Source organism: Mauremys reevesii, linkage group 13 (assembly GCF_016161935.1).
Source record: "Mauremys reevesii isolate NIE-2019 linkage group 13, ASM1616193v1, whole genome shotgun sequence".
Classification (NCBI taxonomy): domain Eukaryota; kingdom Metazoa; phylum Chordata; order Testudines; family Geoemydidae; genus Mauremys; species Mauremys reevesii.
Window position 1 is genome coordinate 39,320,368 of NC_052635.1, and position 24,002 is coordinate 39,344,369.

General features: G+C 41.2%; 1 protein-coding gene across 1 annotated transcript; it reads right to left on the reverse strand.

Moving 5' to 3' along the window:
- Window positions 1-468: 468 nt before the first annotated feature.
- Window positions 469-23,689, reverse strand: PRELID3B (PRELI domain containing 3B). The gene is given in 9 exon segments (XM_039498250.1): window positions 469-628; window positions 2,262-2,388; window positions 15,375-15,427; window positions 15,430-15,496; window positions 18,394-18,496; window positions 19,713-19,783; window positions 20,588-20,677; window positions 22,160-22,328; window positions 23,471-23,689. Coding segments are annotated over 8 exon segments (654 nt in total). The 5' UTR covers window positions 23,503-23,689; the 3' UTR covers window positions 469-628; window positions 2,262-2,319.
- Between the last annotated feature and the right edge of the window lie 313 nt (window positions 23,690-24,002).

Consider the following 24,002-nt stretch of genomic DNA (forward strand, 5'->3'; position numbering starts at 1 on the left):
AGAACCTGGATTTGTGCCTTTATTTTTTCCCTGTGGTTTTTTCACTTTCAAAATACCAGGAATGTCAACTTTGGTATCCCTGGGTTTTGGTAGTAGACTTGTTGGGAGTGAAGGCGTATCACAGAACAAATTTATTGTTAGCACCTCAAAGGGGATAGATGCCTTTTTGTAAAGATTGAATACCAGTCTCCAAGATGTTCATTAGTCACGGAAAGTAAGTAGTTGAGTAGTCTGACTTAAAAAAAAAAAACACCTCTTCCCCTCTCAGCTTTTATTAAACTCCTCAAATTCACCATTTTACAGTAATTAAGCCATCTAGACTAGATGGTGCATGAATTTCCAATATAAAAGCTACTCAAATTTCCTTTAAGAAAAAGTCTAACGATTTGTCTCTTGCACAAAAGAGAAAGTAAATGCCCCAGACAAAGATAGTAACTCACGCTTTCAAAGAGAAACCACAATAGCTGCTATGGTCATGATGAACTAGAAGCTCAGTTTATTAGCATGTTGACTTACACATGTAGGCAGATTTTATAGCTAACATGAAGAGACTACACTGCACATCTTCAGACCCATGACCTTGTCTTCACTTGATATTTTGTCCATACAGTTCATCACGGGGACAATCCTATGAGATATTTAAAGAATGTAATAAGTCATTTGCTGTAAGGAGACACGATGTTAGTATTTGCAGTGTTTCTAAACAAAACGGTAGTATTTATTCATAAGGGGGGTGGGAAAAGAGTTGTCTCAGTTCAAATGCAAAAGTTCTGCCCTGTATTTTTAGAACTGCTAAGCCTCCTCACCTAGTGGTCATCCTTGTGGTACACAGAAGGGCCCCATAGAAATTAATTACTTCAGGCTACATTCACAGAGGGACAGCAATTTTGGGGGATGACTGGTAAATCCTCTCACTTGGGAGGTGAGATCCAGGTTTGAATCCCTGATTTGGAGCAGGGACTTGAACATGACTCTCCAACATCCCATTAAATGCCCTAACCACTGAATTAGAGAGTCACTTTCTCTCTCACTAGCTCAATGAACAATGACTTATTCAACATGGAACAGCTTCAACATAAGAGACCCACCCATGGATATCTGACAGCTAAGTGGTTAGGACACTCACCTGTTCAAATCCCACTCCAATTCAGGGATTCAAACTAGGAGCTCCCACCTCCCAAGTGAGTGCCCCCATTTGTAAATCTAGCCCTGTGTGTTCAGAGGACAGAAAAACACTAAGAAGAGTGAAGTTATTTACTTTGTCAACATTTGTAACAGATGATCCTAATTCAGTTGTTTGTATTTCAGTTTTTACCCTCATCTGCAAATTTTTAGAAAATATTGCTCCAACTTCTTGAAGAATGACACTATGCAGACATGGTTCCTATCAACATAAATACAATGGGAATTTTGGCCATGATGCTGAGAAAAACATGGCACCTTTACTGAGAAAGATAGATATCCCCATTAGACTGCAGTTCTAGTCACATGACTTCATGTAGTCTTTGGTCTGTTTTGACTAGCCAGGGTAAACCAACAGGTACACACCAGATTTCTTATCCATAGTCATTCCACTCCATAGATATCTGGAAAAACTCCTCTAATTGCTTGCAGTGTACGTGTCCTTACAAGTGAAGGGACAAATAGTATCCACCTTTCACAAGCACAAAACATTTGCTCAACAGAAAAACAATGTAGATGAGATTAAGTTACCTGTTAACCATCTGGGGAAGAGTTATTTAGGAATGAACTTTGGCTCTGTGTGCTAGGCTGGGTGGCAGGGTGGGGTAGCAGAGTTCAGGGACCAAATCAATCGCTTGGTCTTGTTCAAATGAAGTGGAGGAACAAGGGGGGGGGGGGGGAGGACTGCTATTCAAGCTAAAAGCTTTTAAGCCGCCTGTAACAATTTAACCCAACCAGACACATATAGAGCTCAAAGTCCCCACAACCTAAGCTCTTGTTTGAAGGCCGAGAGGGTCTCATTTTACTGAGCTGAAATTAAAGTTTCCTCCTATCACTGAGCCAACCGGTAGTCCGAGAAATCTACAGACACCTCCAACATGTTACTCAACAGCCTATGCAACCAGTCTTATGCACCAAGATCTGGGCTACACTTTCTGCACAGTGTACAAGCTACCTGCAATTTTAGATTGTTGTTAACCTGAAAGGTAATATGAGAGGATTCCTCAATATCACCATGAGAAGACGTCAGGAACCTATAATAAGGGATCCAAAAAACCCTTCCCATGCTATTTACTTACATCTTACTCCTTTTTAGGTTTTGCTATTTTTATAGTGGCCACTGCAGCTTTTTCTGCCTCAGCTTTGTATTGTGGTTTCATCGCTGCTCTGACAGCATTGGCACAGATCTGGGAATAGCGGATGTAGCTGAAAAGAGGAAACAAACAGGATGAAAATCAGGTGGACCCCCAAGAATTAACATAATCAGCCCCAGGGACTCTAGCTCTGCCGGGAGCGGGCGAAGGTGCCGCCAACAACTGTCCTGCCATGTTTTTAGGCAGTTCCCTACGTGAGGGCCTGCAGCAGAGCGCCCTTCCCAGCGAGGCACCCTCCTGCCCGGTGAGCCACAACCTCGCCGCTCAGCGGGTGGGGTCGCAGGGCGGAAACAGGCAGCGCCGCCTTGCTTGACATTGTTCCCATCACATCCAGGGTTTAGTTTCGTTCAATGGCTTCCAGCCCCTCACGACGGAAGTTGTTCCAGCGCCACGAGCCGGGACCGCTCCCCAGCTTGGCAGCGGCCAGGCGGGGCTCCCCAGGGGCCTCCTCCCCGCCGTGGCTGGACCCCAGGCGGCTACAGCCCAGGGCCACACCGCGCACCTTCGCCCGGGCTATTGAGACCCTCCGCGCCGGGCCACGTAGCGTCTGAGGCAGCTCCGAGCCAGGCCTCAGCGCTCCCCCTGCGGCCGCTCCCCGGCAGGAGCCAGGCACAAGGCAGGCGCGGGCCGGCCGCGAGCAGCCGGTACCTGAGCCCGGCCTGTCTCCAATACGCCACCATGGCTGCGGTTCCGGGACCCCCAGGCGCCAAGGTCAGCGCGCACCGGAACAGGAAAGGCCGAAGCACCCGCCGGCAACCAATCAGAAACCGTCCCATTTCGCCAATCAAAGTTTATATCCCCTCAAGGAACTCGGCCAATCGCAGCCAACTAACTGCTCCCACCAATCGCAACCCGATTCCTCCGTGCCGCCAATCAGAGTGCGGCGTGACCTGGCACCGCCCCCACCCCGGTTGCTGCAGGGTTTGGCAGCGCCGCGGTGCGGGGAAGCGGCGGGTTCGCGCTTATAGGCAACCAGCGGCCCCTGTTCCACCGCCCGCGCACTACGGGTCCATGGCGCGTCCCCAGCCGCCCCTGCAGGCAGCCCCGTGCCTTGGGGGCTGAAATCTCAGCCAGGATGAGCCAGCCACCGCGGTGCTGCCAAAGCAGCCCGGGATTTGCACCCAGCGCTAGCCCCGAGTGGGCACCGTTAACCTAACCTCCCCCTGCCCCCCCACACTTCTGGCTGAAATCTGCCTCACCTACTGCTGCCCCAGGGGACACCCAAGATCTCTGTGACTGAAGGAGGTTAGAGGAAAACACGCCTCCCTGTCTGTTTCTTGGTGCATTCAAGAATGCCCAGCTGCAGGGAACAACTTACAGGATCAGGGCCTTTGTGACTATCCCCCTGTTGCTTTGTGTGGGTCTTTAACACAGCAACCAGAGAGCGAGAGAGAAACAACTAAAATTGGGGAAGGCGAGGTGTGGTATCCAGAACCACTTCAAAAACTCTCTTGAAACTGACTAGGTTTCAAGTTGCCTATGTTCACTGAAGAATATAGTTTTATGAAAATGTTGTTTAATGTTCAACACTCAGGGGTTGTTGTTAACCCTAGATGTCATAGCCCCAACCCTGGCAACTGTCTCTGGACTGGCAGACCTCTGACCTGCATAATGTTCCAAACACTAATGGAGTGCTACATGTGTTCAGAGGTCTGTCTAACGGGAACCAGTTTCAGGATGAGGGCTTTGGTTTTTCATTTCTAAAACCACTACCAATAACTTGCCTGAAAATCTCCAAAAGTTAGGACAAAATAAATAGGAAACCCTAATTATTTTCTACAAGGCTGGAGAACAGTGGATGGTCTTATCACATAATGACATCTTACATTTAAATAACACCTTTCAGTAGGTTTTAGGTTACAACTGACTAAAATATAGCTGAAGCAAACATCTGAGAATATGCTTTTATAAAATGCACATAACCCATACCAAGATAATCATATCTGAAGAGCTGAAAATTGTTAGCAAAGGTGTCTGCAGACCCTAAAATTCTCCCACACTCACTGAGACCTCATCCTTGGGAAAGTGAGCCTTTAAAAGGGTCCTCCTTTACATACAACAAAATAAAACTGTCTTTTTTATATTTGTATATTCCTGAAAACTATACCCATAATCTGTCTAAACATAGACATGCAAAAAGAGGGAAAATATATACCACTAACCAGAAACCCAATCTAATCATTTTCTACAGCGGCCTGAAAATAGTGGGTTACTTTACATATATAACAACAATTTAAAAAAAAAAAAAGATGGATCCAAGCATGCCCTCCTGCAAATTGAAGGTCAGAAGTTTGAGGATGAATCTCTGAGCTTCCCTTACAGAGCCTGAGCCAAAACTCGTGTAAATCAATGGGAGTCATTTCATTTACTTCAATGGGCCTTTGATCAGACCCATGGACTTGTTCCACGGAGGTATGTGCATGTGAGTCCCCCACCCCAAAAACAAAACAAAAAATTATGGATCCTCTTGGCTCAACATGGGTGTTAGGAATCCCCGAAGACCTGTGCCATCCATGCAGATGCGCTGTTCTTCCATGGCTATTCTGAGCTATGCTGCAGTCTTTCTCCATAGAAGCTACACTGCAAAAATTTCCTCAGCAGAGACTGCCCCTTGGAATGCCTTTAAAGGAAACTTCTCAAATGTGAAGTGGCTCCACTGTGATGGGAAGCCTCAAGCAGATTTACTGCTGGTTGCCTTCCGAGATGATAGATGCATGCTGACCTGCTCCAGGTGCAGGAGTCCTGGGAAGGGGCAGAGACGGTGCTGTGGAGGTGGATTTAAACTGGGCATGATCTGAAAACCAGCCTCTTTCTCTCATCCTTTCAGAGCTGTTGACAGAAAAGCAGCATTTGAATGGTCCATGTTGGAAGCAAAGCCTATTTCATTCCATCAGAGAGAAGCAGGACACCACCACTTGGCAAATCCGTCCAGTGAACATATCAATTAACTTATTAGTGTGTCTGTTTCACACACAGAAGCCTCTACATGGCAAAGAACAGGTCATTTCCAAATGCAATAGAGCTTCCACTTGGTCTAAAAACCGTGACAATAAAAAATCCATACATGGTAAGAATGATAACATAGCTTCCCCAGAATCCAAACCTGATCTTGGTGGATAGCGCTGATGAAAGATGTGAGATTCACAGGCCTAGAGACATCTATTCATGCACAAATACAGTCTGTTACACAGCATGTACAGCAAAGGCAGTGAACATGAAAACGTGTCCATTTTGCCACACCCGTGTGCCTGAAAATCCTATAAATCTGGAAGGGTGATTTCATCTCCCTGCACATTCCCTACTTGACTTTTCCATTGAGATTCCTAGCAAGAGTTCCAATTAGTGCCACTAGTGATTATTGTATGTGTTTTAAGGTGGACACTTATCTATACGGAACTTAACTTGACCAGCTCATTTCACCTCAGGCACTAATTTGCTGATTTTTAAGGGTCTACTCAACTGCTTGACATCAAATGCAGCAGTCGAAGTCAAACTTAATTTTTAAAAGCTTTTATAAAATAAAAACATCTCACAATTTCTCCTATAATAATTCCACAAAAATTATTATAAAAGAAGACAACAATCTTCTTTAATGTGTTTATTTTCTTGCTTGGTTTTCTGCAAGTCATTTTTGCTCTCTTACTTATGAGGCATACATGGCATGTTGGAATAGTTTCCAGCCTGTAAAAAATAACCTATTACTACAGAAATACAAATTATTTCTACTGAACACACAGCACTTTGGGCACAGCAGCCAGAGGGAGTGTCAATCAGTCAATATCAAACCCAACAAACTGAACCAACAGCCTGAAAGCACAGGTAGTATCCGTGACAAAACAAAAAAGAGCAGGATACCAGGAAGCATTGGAATATGCTCACCTCCATTATGTTTGTGACAATCCTGCCAACAAATTAGGTGTTGCACAGCTAACTGTTCTATTTGCTAAGTCATTTTAGTATTGGTGGGAGAGAAGGGAGGGTTATTTTTAAACTAGGGTTGCTTTGATTTGTTACACCTGGTGATTTCATTTGATAAATACCATAGCTCCAAGCAAGGTCATTTGATGCCTCATGTGTTGCCCAAACCATCAAGACAATTTATTAGGATATTAGGAGCCCTGGGCACCTTTATCCCACTAAATGTTCCTCTACTTTTCTCTGTCTTCCCCACTCCATCCCGTGCCTGTCTTTGTAGCTCTGTCTCTCCCTCTTCCTCTTTGGTCTTTATTTTTTTCATCCTGCTTTGCGCTTTTGTCCATGTCTTTCCTCTCACTGTAGCTCTTCAAAAACTCTATAACATAAATGACTGACTTTTCTGCAGCCATAAGCAAGGCACCACTACAGAGCTGTACAAACTGTTTTCATACCCAGGGCTGAGTACAATTTATAGAACTCTCCCAAACAGGAACTCATTTAGAGAGCTCTAACAGAGAGGTCCTGAGATGAGGTGAGATTGGAAAGGTCCAGAGAAACTGAAGAGGTGAGAGAAAAGGCATCCTGAAAGGTGAGGTCAGAGAGGTCCAGAAAGGGTGAAGAGATGAGATTAGAAACATCCAGAGAGGTTGATAAGGATAAATCAGAGGAACGCTGAGATGTTAAAGTGTTAAAATTAGTGAGGTCTAGTGATGCAGTGGGGGAAGAGGTCGAAGAGGTGAGATCAGATATATTCAGAGAGGGTGAAGAGACTCCATAAGGAAGGTCCAAGGAAGCTGAAGAGGTATGACTGGAGAAGTCTAGGGAGGGTGAAGATGAGAGACTCGAGAGATCCAAGGAGGCAGAAGTGGGACTGGAGAGGTCCAAGGATACTGAAGAGCTGGGATTAGAAAGGTCCAGAGAGCCCGAAAAGGTGAGACTGGAAAGGTCCAACGTGATTGAAGAAGTGAGACTGGAGAGTTGCAAGGAATCTGAAGATGTGAGACTGGAGAGGTCCAAGGAAATTGAAGTGGTGATGCTGGAGACGTCCAGAGAGGCCAAAGAGCTGCAACTAGAGAGGTCCAGAGAAGATGAAGAGGCGAGATCAGAGAGGTCCAGGGAGGATGAAGAGGCGAGATCAGAGAGGTCCAGGGAGGATGAAGAGGCGAGATCAGAGAGGTCCAGGGAGGATGAAGAAGTGTTGCTCGAGAGGTCCAAAGAATCTGAGGAGCTGAGACTGGAGAGGTCCAATGAATCTGAAAAGGTGAGTTTGGAACGTTCTAAGGAGGCTGAAGACTCAAAAATGGAGGGGTCCGGGGAGGCCAAAAAGGTGAGTCCACAGAGATCCAGGGAGGCTGAAGAGACTGAAAAGCCAAGTAAATCCACAAAATGATTGGTGTTTTATATAATCGTAGGCAGGTTTAGCTAAAACTCTCCAACAATTAAAATGCTAAGAAAATATAAAACAATGAGAACATAAAAACCAATTAATATTACTACTGAAAGTAACTAAACACAGATTTCATTCTGGGATTTTAATCAACTAAATTATAATATTATAAGCTCACAGCATTATCCCTTAGAATACTAGCGTTTCCAAGAATTCCAGACAAGTAAATGCACATAAGCATTTGTGCATCAGTATGTATCTGTCTTTTTTCTAAGTGTATCTATGTCTCTAGACCATAGTATGTGCAAAATCTTAGCACAGGACCCTCAAAATACCCTCCTGTTACATACATAAGCTCATCACCTGGCCTGATGATTTAAAATAAAATAATAAAATAAGAGAATGAAAGTTACTAAACCTTCTTTTCAACTTCTGGTCTCCAGATTCCAGAGGGCATTCAGATGCCATAGTGATTAGAGTGGAATAAATGCCATTGCAGACAGCTAGATAGGTTTTTAATGGCTTACAGTTAAAACAAATATGTAGTTGTAAATGGCAAGTGTGAGTCCTACTTGTCCTATCACTATAAAGATATGATGGATCATTTCTTTCTCATCTGAGTCAATGCTGAGAGAGGCAGCATAATTCAGCAAAGTGCATCTCCTTGAGGACATTAATAGAGATGGAAAAGAAAATAGTCACTCTCTTAGCAATAAGTATTGGTTTATTTTGGGGGGCCAATGTCATTCCAAATTGCCTTCACAACTAATTAAGAATGTATTGAAAAGGTCTGGCAGCTTCTATTATGCTCTTTTATTTATTTTATATAGTGGTCCCATCTGATCACTTGTTATTTTTTTCTTTGGGTGTAATTCTTAATAAAATAATGATGATCTTTAATTTGTGGGCACTTTGGCTGCCTTAATAAACTATACTGAAGAGATCAATTATGATAAAAAGACAATACATCCATTTTAATCCCAGAGTGAGAACAAAGTTTGGGAAATGCTCAGCAAAGCCACAGAACATAAGCAATGTATAGCTGAAAACTTCAGATTCTAGTTCAGAATGGTGCCTTTAATATAGTCTGGGATAGATCACAAGATGAAAATTCTACAGCTGCAGGCCCTGCTCCTGGCCCCTCAAGACTGCACAGCAAGACAGTCAGCAGTTCCAATCTTACTGACACCAGTTGTCATGATGGGACACATGGTAACAGATGTATTTAAAAAAAAATCATTACAAATATATATTCACTCACAGTTGTGTTCAAACACAGTATAATGGGCCAGGACATGTAAAGCATGCACTCATGATGCAAGGCTGCAGTTTCTCAGGTGGTTAGGAACACAACTGAACTTTGTCTGTATTATCGTCTGACTGAGGTGCAGACACACGCATAGCTGATTTAACATCACTCCCACTAAGGTTGCTTCTTAGTGAAGAGAAGTCAATAGTTTAGTCGTAGCATGTACAGACTCAGGACCACAGGAATTTGGCACAATATGAAAAATATTTCATTCTACAAAATAAAATCCACATATGCAACAATATAAGGCCTAAACAATACTGAATTACCAAATAAACTTTACATTTATTTTTAATAAAGCCGTGATTTTAGAGGTCCTCCAATATAATTGTCATTTTATCAAGTGTACAAAGTATATGGATCAGGATGGCAAAATACATGAAAATCTCTTGCCACACAGGTTTCAGTAATGTTTATGATGAGCATATAAATATGCTCACTCTCCTTCTTCCCTTGCACACTTTGATGAAACAACAAAAATTGTGAACCATCTCTGAGAAATCCTTTCCCATCTAATGAATAAGGCTCCATCATTCTGTGACTCTCTCTTCAGATTAAAAAGTTTCACGCATGCACATTACAATAGAAAACAAATAATTATAACTAAGCTAATCGCAACACAATGAAAAGCCGATATTGACATGATTTCCAACACACTACAGATTCCAGTGTCCCTTCACTGTGTCTCTTCTGCATTTGTTTAGAGTGGCAAAGCTACTCTGCTTTTCCTGTGAAATGACACACATTGGAGAAACATGGAAGCATAGCCATTACTGCACAGAACATACAGAGAGCTTTAATAATACTTCATACCTTCTCTAGTTGTGGATTTGTCACCTTTCTTCCCTAGTGTGAGCCATATTGGTCTCTGCTGTTAAAGCTCTGCTGTGCTTCCTGAAGATGACCCTAATCTGTTCAACAGCTACTGGAAATCATGCTATGCTGATTAAAATACAGGTAATCTTCTGGTAAATCCCTTACTGCCTCAATGAAGCACTAAGGATGGAGCACTAGTACATAATACTGTATTCTGAAATTATCTACAATTTTAATGTAAGGCTACAGTTCTGTATTGTTTTCTCTTACAGAGTTAGATGTTGGAGATGAGCTAGTGATGTGGATGAACCCATTAGGTGTTTTTTAACTTTTGGACATTTGGATTCAACTCCTGGTTTAGACTAAGTAAAAATGACTTTGGCAGTGAAATTTTTATTTTCAGTTGTCCACTCTGCAAATTAGACACAATCTGGCAGGCTTGGCTAACTATTCTCAGTCTAGAGTCCTAGGTTTGGCATAATAAGGACATTGTGGGTCAAGATTCAGTCCACATTTACTAGTTACAAATAACTATTGTAAATGATGTATTTAATGACTTTTTCTTGTTCTTTTAATTTAAAATATATTTAACGGTCTGTTGTAATATAACATAAGATTTTTTTTTCGGTAAATGTCAAAGCACTTTACAGACAATAGTAAATAACACTGGGTACAATTTTCTAAAGCACCTAAGTGACTTAAGAGCCTCATCAAAAGCAGCTAAGACACTTAAGTGTGGGATTCACAAAGGTACTTAGGCACCTAACTGTCCTTGAAATCAGGAATTGAGGGTTTGCTAGAGCCACCCTTATGTGGAAACCCCAAAAGCTGAGGGGGGCAGACTCCATCACTGGAACCCTGGATTAGATACCCACCCTGAAGCCTCTGTAAATGATGCAGTGGGGGAAGAGTAAACAACACCCATAGTGAAATTGTTTACTAAAACAAAAAAAACCCAAAACACCAGATGAACTATCCCACTAAACCCAAATACCATTTTGCTCTTTTATTAATTTTTTTAATACACAATGCAGCCTTCAGCCATACAGTAGGAGCAAGATTTTAAAAGGCAAAATCCTTGATTAGCTAGTATGAGCAGTCAAAGGTATTCTTGGGGACTAAAACTAACTGAACAGATTATAAATTCTGTTGAAAATAGCAGCAGTGGGGTAACAACCTAGATAGTAAGTTTCTGTAGGACCTGAGATTAAATTGGCCAACGTATCATAGTCCCAAATGTAATTTAAAATGTAAATTTCAAATAAGATTAACTACAGCAGCACTAGTGGGCCTCACTCACATTAAAGAATCCACTAGAACTCTATTGGGTCTCTCTAAACAGGAATCCTCAGTACAGGCTGCAGTGGTTCTCAAACTGAGTGCGACCCCCTTATAAATTAAAAACACATTTTTATATATTTAACACTATTATAAATGCTGGAGGCTAAGCAGGGTTTGGGGTGGAGGCTGACAACTCATGACCCCATAGGGTCCCAACCTCTAGTTGGAGAACCCCTGTGCTAGAAGGTATGCTGTGGAAACAGACCAGGAAAAATCTGACAGTATTGCATCCAAAATAACCGAGAAGACAAATATAAAGTGGTGATAATAATATGCTAGGCTTGGTTATGTACTTGCATAGCACATAGTGAGCACACAACACTGAGGAACCAACAACGAGCAGAATGGGCTCTGGCCTATCTTAATTTCTTTCTGGCTGCTTTCTGAGGGCCTGTCTATAAAACTCACACAGCCAGTGTACAGTTGTCTGGTAGGCTTTGAGTGACTCAGTAAATTTTTGCTTGTTGTATACACACAATATTGCTATTAAACTATTATTCCCTTGTAACAGTGTAGACTTGTAGTGTATAGTTTTGAGTAGGAGAAAAGTGATTTGGGGCCTATCTAGGATGATAAATTTGACTACTACATCCCTAGGATCTCGCAACTCCTACATTAAAAATTTACTCTGAATCTATAATGCAGCAACTTTGAAGCAGAACTCCTACTGAACTCAATAATGGTGATCTGCTTAAAAACTGATAGCACAATATGGCTCTTTATTAAGGATACCTGATTTCCTGGTTCAAATTAGGAATTTTAAACTCTGGACCAGATCCTCTTCACTATGCTCACAGCAAGCCCTAGTCAGCCTAGTGGCTTTAAGTCACTTTTGTGCCTAAAGTCATTTGTGTGCCAGTCGCAGTATCCAGCATAAACCTGCTTCAGAGTTGCTGTAAATTAAGATAGCTGCTGGCATCCCCCCGAGGCTATTCAAATAGCTGTGGGTCAGCTAGATATAGGGTGCCCTGGCTACTCTCCATTGGGCATTAGCTGGGTAAACTATTTAGGACTACTTTGAGATAAATGGGCCTATTAGATCCAAAGCAAACCACTGCTCCCATGAATAATCTCACCATGTGAATAAGCCAACCTCTCAAAGCAGTTAAAAATGGTTTCACCTAAACCCATTTCTAAGTCTGGCCAGTCTACTAGTTAAAACATTTTTTTAAAAACATGTTCCTAGACTGGTTAGGAACTAAGAAACTGGGTCCCAGGCCAGCTTTCTATAACCCAAGGGTTTAATGCCATGGTGATAGAGAAAGCAAGCAGGTATAAAAAAAGAACGAGGTTATTATGGTAATTGTGGTTCATAGTGTTGCCTCTCCATAGTAACACTTGCAGGATGTTACCCCCAGTGCCACAGAGCTTTGGGAAATTTCAGGAAAGTAGTTCTTGTTGGAGGTCACAACAAGCTCAGAGCAGAAAGGGCTGCACTGCCCCTATGACTTCAGTTCCCTCTGTTAACCCCAAGAAAGGTGAGCAGATATTGCTAAGAAACATGCACTGACTCCAATGGACTTGGAACTGGGCTGCAGGTTAATGCATGGTGGTCTTACAGAAAAGATACTTGGCAGTACAGAAAGGTTATAGGAACTGTTTGTGCTTAACTTATTAGTGCCTCTGTAAATTTGGGGATATGCTATTTAATAAGTAAATTAAAAAGCAGAGTGTCTCTTCCCCTGCATTCAGTGCTCTTCCTCCGCTACAGAACAGTGAAGAAAAGAATCAGTAGCCTTCAAACTGACTGCTACTCTAACGGGCATATAAGGTCTTATGACCTGATTGATTTCTTACAAACTAGCCAACACTCAGCAACAATTTTATTTAAAATAAAAAATTTACACACAAAAGCACTACCCTGCTCAGGAAGAGCCCAAAAGCCTGAATAAATATGAAACAAATCAAAATCCTTCAAATGCCTACTAAATATTGCCAATTCAAGTTAGTTGGTCCACAGTGTGGCAAAATGAGGAAAATTTACATTGAGTTTAAAATGCACAGAATTAAGCTAGGTTTAAGAGAAAAGGTACAAATTTAAAAAGTTTCTAATCACTAATTTGAGCATTGCAACTTTATCACAAGATACATTATTACTACAGAAATTTGATCAAGTAGCAACATTTACTAATCTTTAGTTGAAATATAATTTCAGTTGTACGAACAATCTCCATGTGTAAAAAAAAATCCACAAACCCTAATGGATTTGAGTTGCTTTTACAAATGTACTAACGAAGTCTCAAATTAAAACTTCATAGGTTTTAAGTAGAAAAAAATATTAAATAGGTACATTTTCTTTTGTTGCATTATACACACACACAATCTTTCATCTATATAAAATCTTATTGAAGTTTGTGTTCCCACTATATTGAGCACTGTTAAACTGAAAAAAGATCTAGTTTTGTGTCACTTTAAAACACAATATTCAATATGCAACTTTAGTATCACAGAAAAATGGCATATAACAGAAAATACTAAACATGTGACATCTTATATTCTGAAAAATGACACAAAACAACATATGATTAGGATTTGGTCTGAAATGCCAAATGGACCCTTATGGCACCAGAAGTCAGGATTTCCGACCAGTAAATCATCAGTACTGTTTCTTTAATGCTACATTTTGCACTTTTCCCTCCCACTGAAGGGTGCCTTAGGACTTGTCTACACTGGCACTTTACAGTCCTGCAACTTTCTCGCTCAGGGGTGTGAAAAAAACCACCCCTGAGCACTGCAAGTTTCAGCACTGTAACGTGCCAGTATAGACAGTGCACCAGCGCCGGTAGCCATGCTCCTAGTGCTGGTAGCTACGCCTCTCATGGAGGTGGGTTTTTTAGCTGTGCCATGACTACACAAACCATGTAGGCAAGCCAGTGTAGACAAGACCTTATTTTATGAGATTGATTCACTGATTCCAATGGAATTATCTGCAAAGTAATATGGTACTTGACTTCAGAACAGTTGGCAAAAATCTGACCCTTAGCGATAAGCTGTGGGAACTCAAGAATGAGACAGCACCAAGAATCTGTGGCCAGTACCAAGAGACAAGATTATCGAACCCTCTTCTAAATTCTGATTCCTGTCTTTCTTTTTAAAGCCTTGTTTGTAAGCAGACAATTATTTCAATAAGATATAAAGGAGGCACACAAAGCATTACATAGAAAATTAAATGCAAAATACTGTGTTTAAATTAAAGGACACCCAAAGAGTCTGTGATGCCATGCTTAATGAGTATTTTTGAAGCATGATTAGGCAACATTTTAAACATATTTAGCAATGTAACAACTCCTGTAAACATATGAGGAAGTATCTCAGTCTCACTTCTACAATTCTATAAAGTTCCTCTAATAACATCAAGGAAGTTTTTCTTCTGAATTTCAAAATACATTTCTACTTTTCTATGAAGCTTTAATAGTCTACAAAATTACATGTTAAAATGCACATGTGGTTACAGTACCCTTCTACATAGAGGTTGTTTTCCTTTGTATTGTGATAGTGGACGAAAAATAAGCAAGCACATAGGGCTAAATTCTTCCGTCAGTTATTGGCATGTAACACTCAACTTCATATTTAAGGACAGAACTTGGGCCTCAGCAGGTAAGTACACTATTCAAAACTATTCAGTGACTTTTATTGTGAGTTTTAAGATGCTGTTTGATGGATATAGTTAACTTTAAAAGTACCGTTTTAGCTCAGCTATCCAATAACTTTTTAAGAGCAGTTTTTCAAAACAAGTATTTTTATACAAACATTCATTTATACTTCAGACTTCAAGTAATAAAACTTCCATCTAAATCAAGTTATATCATTCAACTGCTCAAGACAAACATAACACCAACTTTGCTAGAACAAGCTATTTTGCTTAATTATGTGCTTGGTCCCAAAAGAGGTAGAGTTCATGAATCAAACCACTAAATTCCACCCAAGTAAGATTCACTAACATGTCAATCTCCTGCAACGTCTGCAACCTTACCTAGGATAAAAACTGTTTTATATAAGTGTTCATTCAATACAGGAATTAGCTCTGAATGTTAGTTGGTTATTTCATTTGAACGTTCAGTCCAATGGAACTAACATGTTAGTGATGCCCCAGCACATAACCTTCAGTCACAAGAATTTGTAACTTCTCTCCAAGTTATAATTTAAAAACTACCTAATATACAAATATACCTTTAAATAACAAATATAAGAATAAATATATTTCAACTTGGAGAGAAGTTTTAGTTTGCTTATTTCACTTAGACCTATTAATTGATATAGCTGTATTCACTATTATTTCTCTACAAATGCTGCCGCTGCCATAGAAGTCCTCATGCTTCCTCTTGCTGAAGCTGTGAACTCCTCAATTTCAGCATTCAATTTACTGATTACCCATTCCAATGCTTCACGGCCCTGCAATTAAAAAAACAACACTTTTTCACATATTTATGAAGAAAGGAAAGGTTTGTAAGTAAATGGCCACGGCATCATATTTTCTTGAAGACTAGCTAGAACAAAACCGTTGAAACAGGGGAGCCAAGAGTGAGCACAGATATACCTCCACTATTCATGCAAACCAGAAGATCTTTCTCCCAAGTCCCAGACTTCCCTGTAAAACCTTTATAGGGCTAAGCTATGAAAGACCATGGCGAATTAATTTTATTGAGCCCAGGTGATGTTAAACATTTTTCTCTTTATACTCTGCATTTGAAATCTAAAATTAATTTCTGCTATTATTCACTGACAGGCAGAAAACAAAAATGTAATTAGGTCTTGACAAAATGTATACAAGGTAGACAATGTGATTTTACGCTTAACATACACACATACAATTTTATAATACACAAGCTATAGCTTCACACACCCCTGGAATCCTTTTGGACACCTAACTGTTGCTGGAATCTCAAACAGCTGACACTAATGATAGCCAAAACTGGTTAAAAGAATGCACCACATCTTACAGAAAAACCCCAAATGGTTTTGGCCAAGTCTTTGGAAGCTCCAGGTCAGAATAACTGCATTGTACTATATACCTAGTCACAAGCACCCCCCAACAATACTGAAGTTGACTGAAGTTCCATAGGTAAGACTGAGTTGAGTTTTACATGCAAGAGGGACTGAACCACTTCGTTACGTATGAAGATAAGGTATAGCATTTTCTTTCAGCACAGAATAGATTTTCAGAAAATCTAACTGATTTGCTTGTAAATTATGAGTTTAAATTAAAAAAAATCAGTCCTGTAGTGGACTTGAAGGAAAAAAAGTCAAGTGTCTTTAAATCAGTTGAATCTGAGATTTACAAACACTTGTGCGCTAATCATAATTGTATGGTTACTGCAAAGTGCAAATACAAGGGAGAGTCCTTGGGTGTCTCGCCTGTGTATTTCCATATGTTAATATACATGGACTTCTCACTACACTGGCTCTTAACAGAATAATGTGTTGAGTTCAAAAGCTGCAATCCTAAATTAAGGCCTTCCATGATACTGGCCCGAGGTTGGGTGTTTTTTTGTTTGTTTTTTTTAAAAGACAAATTCTCTGTACAATGACAGTCCTTAGAAACTATGATGCTGTCAACATCAAGGATGAAGCTACTGAGAAAGAGGAAACAGGGCATTCTCAAGAACAGGACCAAGGTTTCAGAGTTTACTCCACCAGAGATTAAAATTATCACAAATATTAGTCTTCAGAATCAAGTGAAAACTCACTTCTGTTTCTCTCTTCTACAGCTGCAGTAAAAACCACAAGAAAGAAGACAAAGAAAAAGGTATAGAAAAAAGGAAGAGGAAAATCAGAAAATGAATAGTACAACAGTGAGAAAAGAGAACATTCACATAAAAATAGTTTAAAAAAAATTCACGTGACTGAGATGGGAAGGCAAGGAGGAAAATTAGGTCTCTAGCAGTTCACAGATTTGATTTCAAATTCTTTGGGAGACACTCATAACTAAAATGATGGGCACTATTATAAAAACCATAAGAGAGAAATATTAGAGGGGCCAGAGATAAAATTGTTCTAAAAGGAAATAAAACTATCCAGTTTTGTCTTCTTGTCTCTGGCACCAGCAAATACAATGGATTATATTCTATGGCTGAAATTTATCCCCATGCAGGAGGCCCACACAAAGCCTTACATGTCTCTTATTCCGCATTTTAAAAGACTTAAACTATACCTAAGTTTCAGAGTAGCAGCCATGTTAGTCTGTATCCGCAAAAAGAACAGGAGTACTTGTGGCACCTTAGAGACTAACACATTTATTTGAGCATAAAGTACCACAAGTACTCCTATTCTTTATACCTAAGTTGTCACATGAAACAATGTGCAGAGCATCTTTGTACTGAGGTGAATACTATGTGAAATAGTATTTTCTTTAATTAGGTTTATATTTACTGCCTTTTCATTTTGTTTGTCCCAAAGTTCTGTATTCTATGACAATATCAAAAGGTAGGGGTGACAAAGATCATGCATGTAACTAATAAATTAAGTTTTAGCAAACCAAAAGTTGATGAATTTAGTTTTTATAAAACTGAAGATGTAAATTAAATGAGACCTCAACACACACAGTTTCAACAAATAAAGCGAACAATCAAAGTATCAAGGAAATAAGTGCATTTTTTTTTTTTTTTTTTTTAAAGATTTTCTTTAGTTTAGCAGTGCTTAAATTGTGATTGCAAAGTTGCTTCTGTCAAGCCTATGCTTCCCAACTGCTGTAGTGCAGTCCAGGACCTGTTTGGATTTCCAGAGGCTAGCTGACCAGTTGCAGTAAAAAGAAGCAACTGTTTGCACCTGCTTCACATCTGCCGGATGTAAAATTTTGGATGGCACTTGAACTGGAGGAATAGTAAACATATAGAACAGAACCAAAGTTCAAAGTGACCTGGAGATGCTAGCCCAGGCAGCATGGGGATACTTGGTACTAATAAATATACAGTCAACGAGGAGAAAAAACCCAAAAGATTCAGAGAGATGTGATCAAGCAGCCACACCCATCATGCTAAAACATGCTTATTTTTATTTTGTCATTTTAAATGTTAGGACAATATTAACAAAGTGCTATTGTTACGCTAGGGAAAGTGCAGAATCAGGATTGAGAGGTTAAGCATGGCGATGCCTATCACAGGATCTGTATTTTAAGAAGTGATTCACCCTACGATCCCTTTTGAGAAGCCCTGCCATATCTTTTTCAAAAGTAAACTAAATGCAATATGAACAACGTAAAAAAAAACCTTAGCTTTTTTTTTTTTTTTTTTAACTCCACAAATCAGGAAGCCAGAAGTCATAAAGAATATATATGTAGGAGTCATACTTACTTTATTCGCATTGGAAGAGATAGTGTTTTCCATTAATCCTTCTAGATAACTGCTGACACTGACACCTTTCACAGAGATTATTGCTTCTTGAGTCAAAATGGTTCTGAGTAAAAAAAAGTTCACTTTATTTTTTCACATTATAAAAACAAATATTCTTTATAAAAATAGCTCCTCACCCCACCCTCCAAATGCCCTTCTTCCACAGATCTACCTGGCAAAATTGTTTCTCTCTCCTGCTTCTGGAATGCTGGAACAGAAAAGCATGTACACACTCCCCCCAATGGCTAATTGTTTTGAAATGGGATATGTTGCTGTGAGGCTGGGTGTGCATGATTCTCTGTTCCAGCATTCCAGAAATAAGATACAGTAATCCCTACCCACCCACAAATGTCCCTTACTTCTTCTTGAATCCTAAATTCTCCATAGTAAAGGGTAAAAGGGAGGGTCAACATGGATCTGCAGAGGGACTACATTCGAAGAACAAAAGTCACCTTTCTCCCTTATGACATTGCCAGGACGTATTCCCACTGAGAGAGACTAACTAGCAGCACCAATCTTCCAGGAGGGGGCTGTGGAATATTACTAGCTACAAAATGATAACACAGCTCTCCCAAAAGGAGCAGCTAATCTGATCTACAATTACTTTTGTTAGTCTAAAAGAAATCCAGATGCAGACAGGTGTATGGTCTGTGTGCACTCAGGTTAATGGGAAAAAAAAAAAAGATTAGAGACCCATGAAATTACTTTCATTTTATTAAACAATTTTTCATTTTATTTTCCTGCAATTTTGTGTTATTTAATTTTATCCATTTTATCAACATGGGGGGAGGGGTCATGGGTCTTGCCGAGGGAGGTCACAGAGCAAGCCTGCCCTGCACTCACCTGGCAGTGGCATCATGATGACAGAGGGGTGGCGGGGCCAAACCTGAAATGGCACTGAGAAACCATGCACCAAGTCGCAACACCCCAGAACAAGGAGCTGGGCCCAGCCCCATGGGACAGAAGCCATAGCTGCAGGGTGAGTTTTTTGCTTTATATGTTGTTTTTCATTTTATTTCATATTTGTAAAAAACACAGGATTCTGGAAATGAGAGACAGTTGGGAGACCAGGGATTTTTATACCCTTCATTTTAAAATGCTGAAACAGAGGGGGCATATGCTCACTCCCTGAACAGCTGCTTTGAAATGGACTCCACTGTCCTATGGAAGGGCATGCAATCTCACAGTGGGGATTTGCGGCAGCAATGCCATTAAGGATAATGTAAATTTATTTTACTCTTCTAAGGTGCAATCTTGAAGACAAATATACATGTGCTTACTTTTCTGGCTCTTGAGGATGTGGTTTATAGATAAGCCTCTCATCTACTGATACTAGATTTGTAAATGAAATCTATGGAATAAAATGAGTTAGATTCTTATCACATAAATAAAAAAACTTCATTAAGATGATGCAATAAATACAACTAGAACAACCTAAGACCTTAACACTCAAATATCTGATTTTAAACACCATCCTTCAATGTGGTATTCTAATTTATTATTCTAATATTACAGCTGAAATACTATTTAATGAAACTGGTATAAACATACACAAAAGAAATACATCCTAAAGTTCAAGCTTGCTAAACTACTTTTCCTTTTATGTCCTTCAGCATACACTGTCAAGGACTGTTGGGGGGGATAGCTCAGGGGTTTGAACATTGGCCTGTTAAATCCAGGGTTGTGAGTTCAATCCTTGAGGGGGCCACTTAGGAATCGGGGGCAAAATCAGTACTTGCTCCTGCTAGTGAAGGCAGGGGGCTGGACTCAATGACCTTTCAGAGTCTCTTCCAGCTCTATGAGATAGGTATCTCTATATATTAAGATCACAAAAGGATTTTAACAACCATGTACATACAATATACAGTACTGAGCAAAGTACTACACATTAAGGTAGCAGCAATACAACAAAAGAATTTTTGAAACAAGGTGGGATGCTTTGTATATGCTAATCACTAATCATTTCTAGTACAGGTGTTTCATAACAAAGCTGGCAAAAAAGTTCCTTTACTATAATGGGCTATAGGAGGTTGAGAATACGAGGTATGCTATTTTCAAGATAAAATTTTCTCTTTCAAACTGTTTATACAATTTAAACATGTTAGTCAACTAGTGACTTTCTAGTATTATTGATTAAAGAAATTACAATACTTACATTACTTGACTTAAGTTCCATTGTTTTTTCCACAGGGTCAACTACAGAGTGTTCCTGAACATATGTCTTTGTTCTGCAAGCACCGATGAGCTACAAGAAAGACACCCAAGATTATACACGCAAACACACTGCAGTAACTATTCTGAAAAGGTTAAAGATTTGTATTTACTTTTTTCCTTTCATTTCAACATACTATGGAATATCAAAGTAAACATTACTATACTGAATAAAGAGTAAGAAATGCAACTAGCCTTAAAATGACAAAGTTGGTATTTATTTCCTGCTTAAAATAATAGGTATAATTTAATTCAATTTCTTTAAAACACCACCATCAGTTTGAAATCCATCAATTTAAAAAAAAGCTAGAAGGTCCACTGTTCTTCCCTCTGACAGTTTTAAAACCACATGCTCCTATTAGAAAAATATTCTCGCTCATTATGCTGCAAAAAAGCTGCAGAATCATTATACAGGGGAAAGGGTGAATTTGTCCATAGACAGCTGTCAAATGTGCAGGGAAAAATAAAATAATTTTTCTATAATTCTTTTCAGTTATAGCAACTGTGTTACTTTTAACAACTGCAGGTAAAACAGTTTATACTGAAATGTGATTTAAGATAACATCCTTTTAAACTTTGGAAAAGTATGCAATAGTCTAAACTATATTATCTACTACTTACAAAACAGAATTCTGTTAATCATTTAAAAGTAACATCACAAAAAAAATCAGAAGAATGCTATTCTCTCAACTAGATGAGAAATAAGTGGCATGGTTTCCCAAGTCCAACCTTATTCTTCCAGAACATTAAAATAGGAGCACTAGCTATTAAAAGGAAATACTACTACTCCCTTACTCCCAACCTTTGTCTGTCTTGTCTAGTCAGACTGAATTCAAGGCAAGAACAGTCTTTGACAATGTTTATGTAAAGTGCAACAATGGGATCTGATCTTAATTTATGGGGTATTTAAAACTGATAATAAATAAGGAAGCATGTGGTTCTTCCACCAAGCTAATAAAGAAACTCTTATCATGAGGAAAGCCATGTTAATACATTGGGAATGATTTATGTACCTTTCAGGACCAAAGTATACTACAAAACTTCCTCAAGGATCAAACAGAAGAATGTCAGTGTACCTGACAATCCAATACAAATTTGCCATTTTTAGGAACAGGACACCTTAAGAGAACAGCTGTTAACCAGATTACTGCTGCTGCTTTTCAAGTAACCAAGCAATAAGATACAAGAGTTGTTGCTGCAAGACAAGACATGAAAGGTCATATTGGGCTTTACCCCCACCTGCCTACACAAAGCAAGAATTAGATACAAGAGCAGCTTCTGTGCTTGAGGGTGGGTAAAGTTACTGCTCCCTCCTAGTGTCGCAGGGACATAAATAATTGTAAAGGAGATAGGGACATGGGATGGCACCAAGGAATGGTGCAGTACATATGATCCCCCAAGCCCTGTGTTGTCCCAAGAAGAGCTGGATTGTAAATTATATACTGTTCTGATTATTTATAAAAATGAGATAACTCATACGTACTCTCTCTCTCTCGTCTTCTAATAATGTACTTACTGATTTTACGATAGATGGCATCCCCCATTCTGTACTGAGCAGTCTATGGCTATGCAACTTTCCACTGGGGTCTATGTGTCTGTCTAGTACGTCAACTCCAATCACACTAGGGTTCATGGGATTTGGGTATTTCTGCATAGCAGCTGTTGTAACTGTTTCCCAAGGGTGGCTGACAAAATAAATCAAAATTAACACATTTATAAATTACTTACATTAGTTTGTCATACTTTCTATTACATAATGAAAAAGATGCAGTTTACAGTTTGCTTTAAAAATACAGGTACAAAACATTCAGTTGAAACAATACATAAACAAACCAAACAATTATTTGTGAAATACCAGAGTATTGCAGATTTCTTAATTATTGGCTTTACTGTAACACAGCAGTTCTCAAACTGTGGGTCCCACCAGGGCTGGCTTAGACTTGCTAGGACTTGGGGAAGCCTGAGCCCCACAACCCTAGGCAGCGGAGCACGGGTTACAGACCCCCTGGCTGGAGATGAAACCCTTGGGCACGGGTTTTGACCCCTTCCTCGCCGGGATGCTGAGGCTCAGGCTTTGCGCCCCCACTCCACCCGGGGCAGTGGGACTAAGGCAGACTCAGGCTTCGGTCCCCCCCTCCTGGGGTCCTGTAGCAATTTTTGTTGTCAGAAGGGGGTCGCAGGGCAATGGAGTCTGAGAACCACTGCCCCACCTGAATTAACAACTATGTAAGACCATGATAATTTCACCGACGTTCCAAACCGTAGAGAAAGTTTCAAGGAGTTTGCACTGAGACTTTACTAACTCCGAGGGGTGGGGGGGAGAAATGTTCTTCCTATGACTCTACAGAGCTTGCCAGACACACCTGCCCTGCGCCTAAACACATCCTGAGGCAGACAAAGCGGGCCAGGTGATCTCTTTCACTGGACCGACGGCTGCTGGCGGAAGGGACAAGCTTGCGAGCTCCAGAGCTCTTCTGCAGCTCTGCGGGGCTCGAGGCTCGTCCCTTCCCCTTCGCCCGCCTCCTACGCCCCGCACCCACAATTAGCTACGGGCCCCTTGGCAAGAACCTTCTCCCCCCCCCCGCAGATCCCCGCCACGGGCTGCTAGCGCTGCTCGGACAAGCGCGGCCCTGGGTCTCCGGGCCGCGGCGCTGAGGGAGCCCCCTAGGCAGGGGCTTTGCCTCCACAGAGCGGCAGCTGCTGTGCCGGCAGGGCCCCCCCTTCACACCGCCCCAGCTGGGGAACGAGCCTCTCCATGCGGGCCCAGGCCCCACCGGGGTCGCTCACGCCCCGCACGGCGCGCGCGTGGCCCCGCCCCCGCCCTTACTCGAAGACATGCTCCGAGGTCCAGATCTTCATGGTGCCGGCGGTGACCGGCCCGGGGCAGGCGAGCGGGCGGTGCTGCGGCCGCGCGTCTCCCCCTCACGCGGCGCCCCTGGCGTCCCAGCGAATGGAATGGAAGCCAGAGCCGGCGGCGGCCCCTGCGCCTGCGCCGTGAGGAGAGGAGCGTTAGGCCCTGGTGGGAGATGGGGAGGGGGAGGGGAAGGGGGGGGATACTCCCGTCTCCAATCTTACGCTCTTGCGTCAGTGTGACATCAGAAGGGAAGCGCCACTCGTCGGAAGGACACGCAGTTGGCCACGTGCTGCGCTGCCTCCCCTCCCCAGACAGACGCGCGCGCAGACGACTGTCTCGTGACATAATTGCACTCAGGACGCATGCGTGCCGGCTAACCCCGCAAGACCCCCCCCCCCCCGTGTCGTGGGTGTTTCTCGCGCATGCGTTTGCGCAACCTTGGCAGTGACTCTCGCTGTCACAGAGAGTGTTGCTCCCGCGCTGGCCTGGCGGGGGCGGTGTGTGG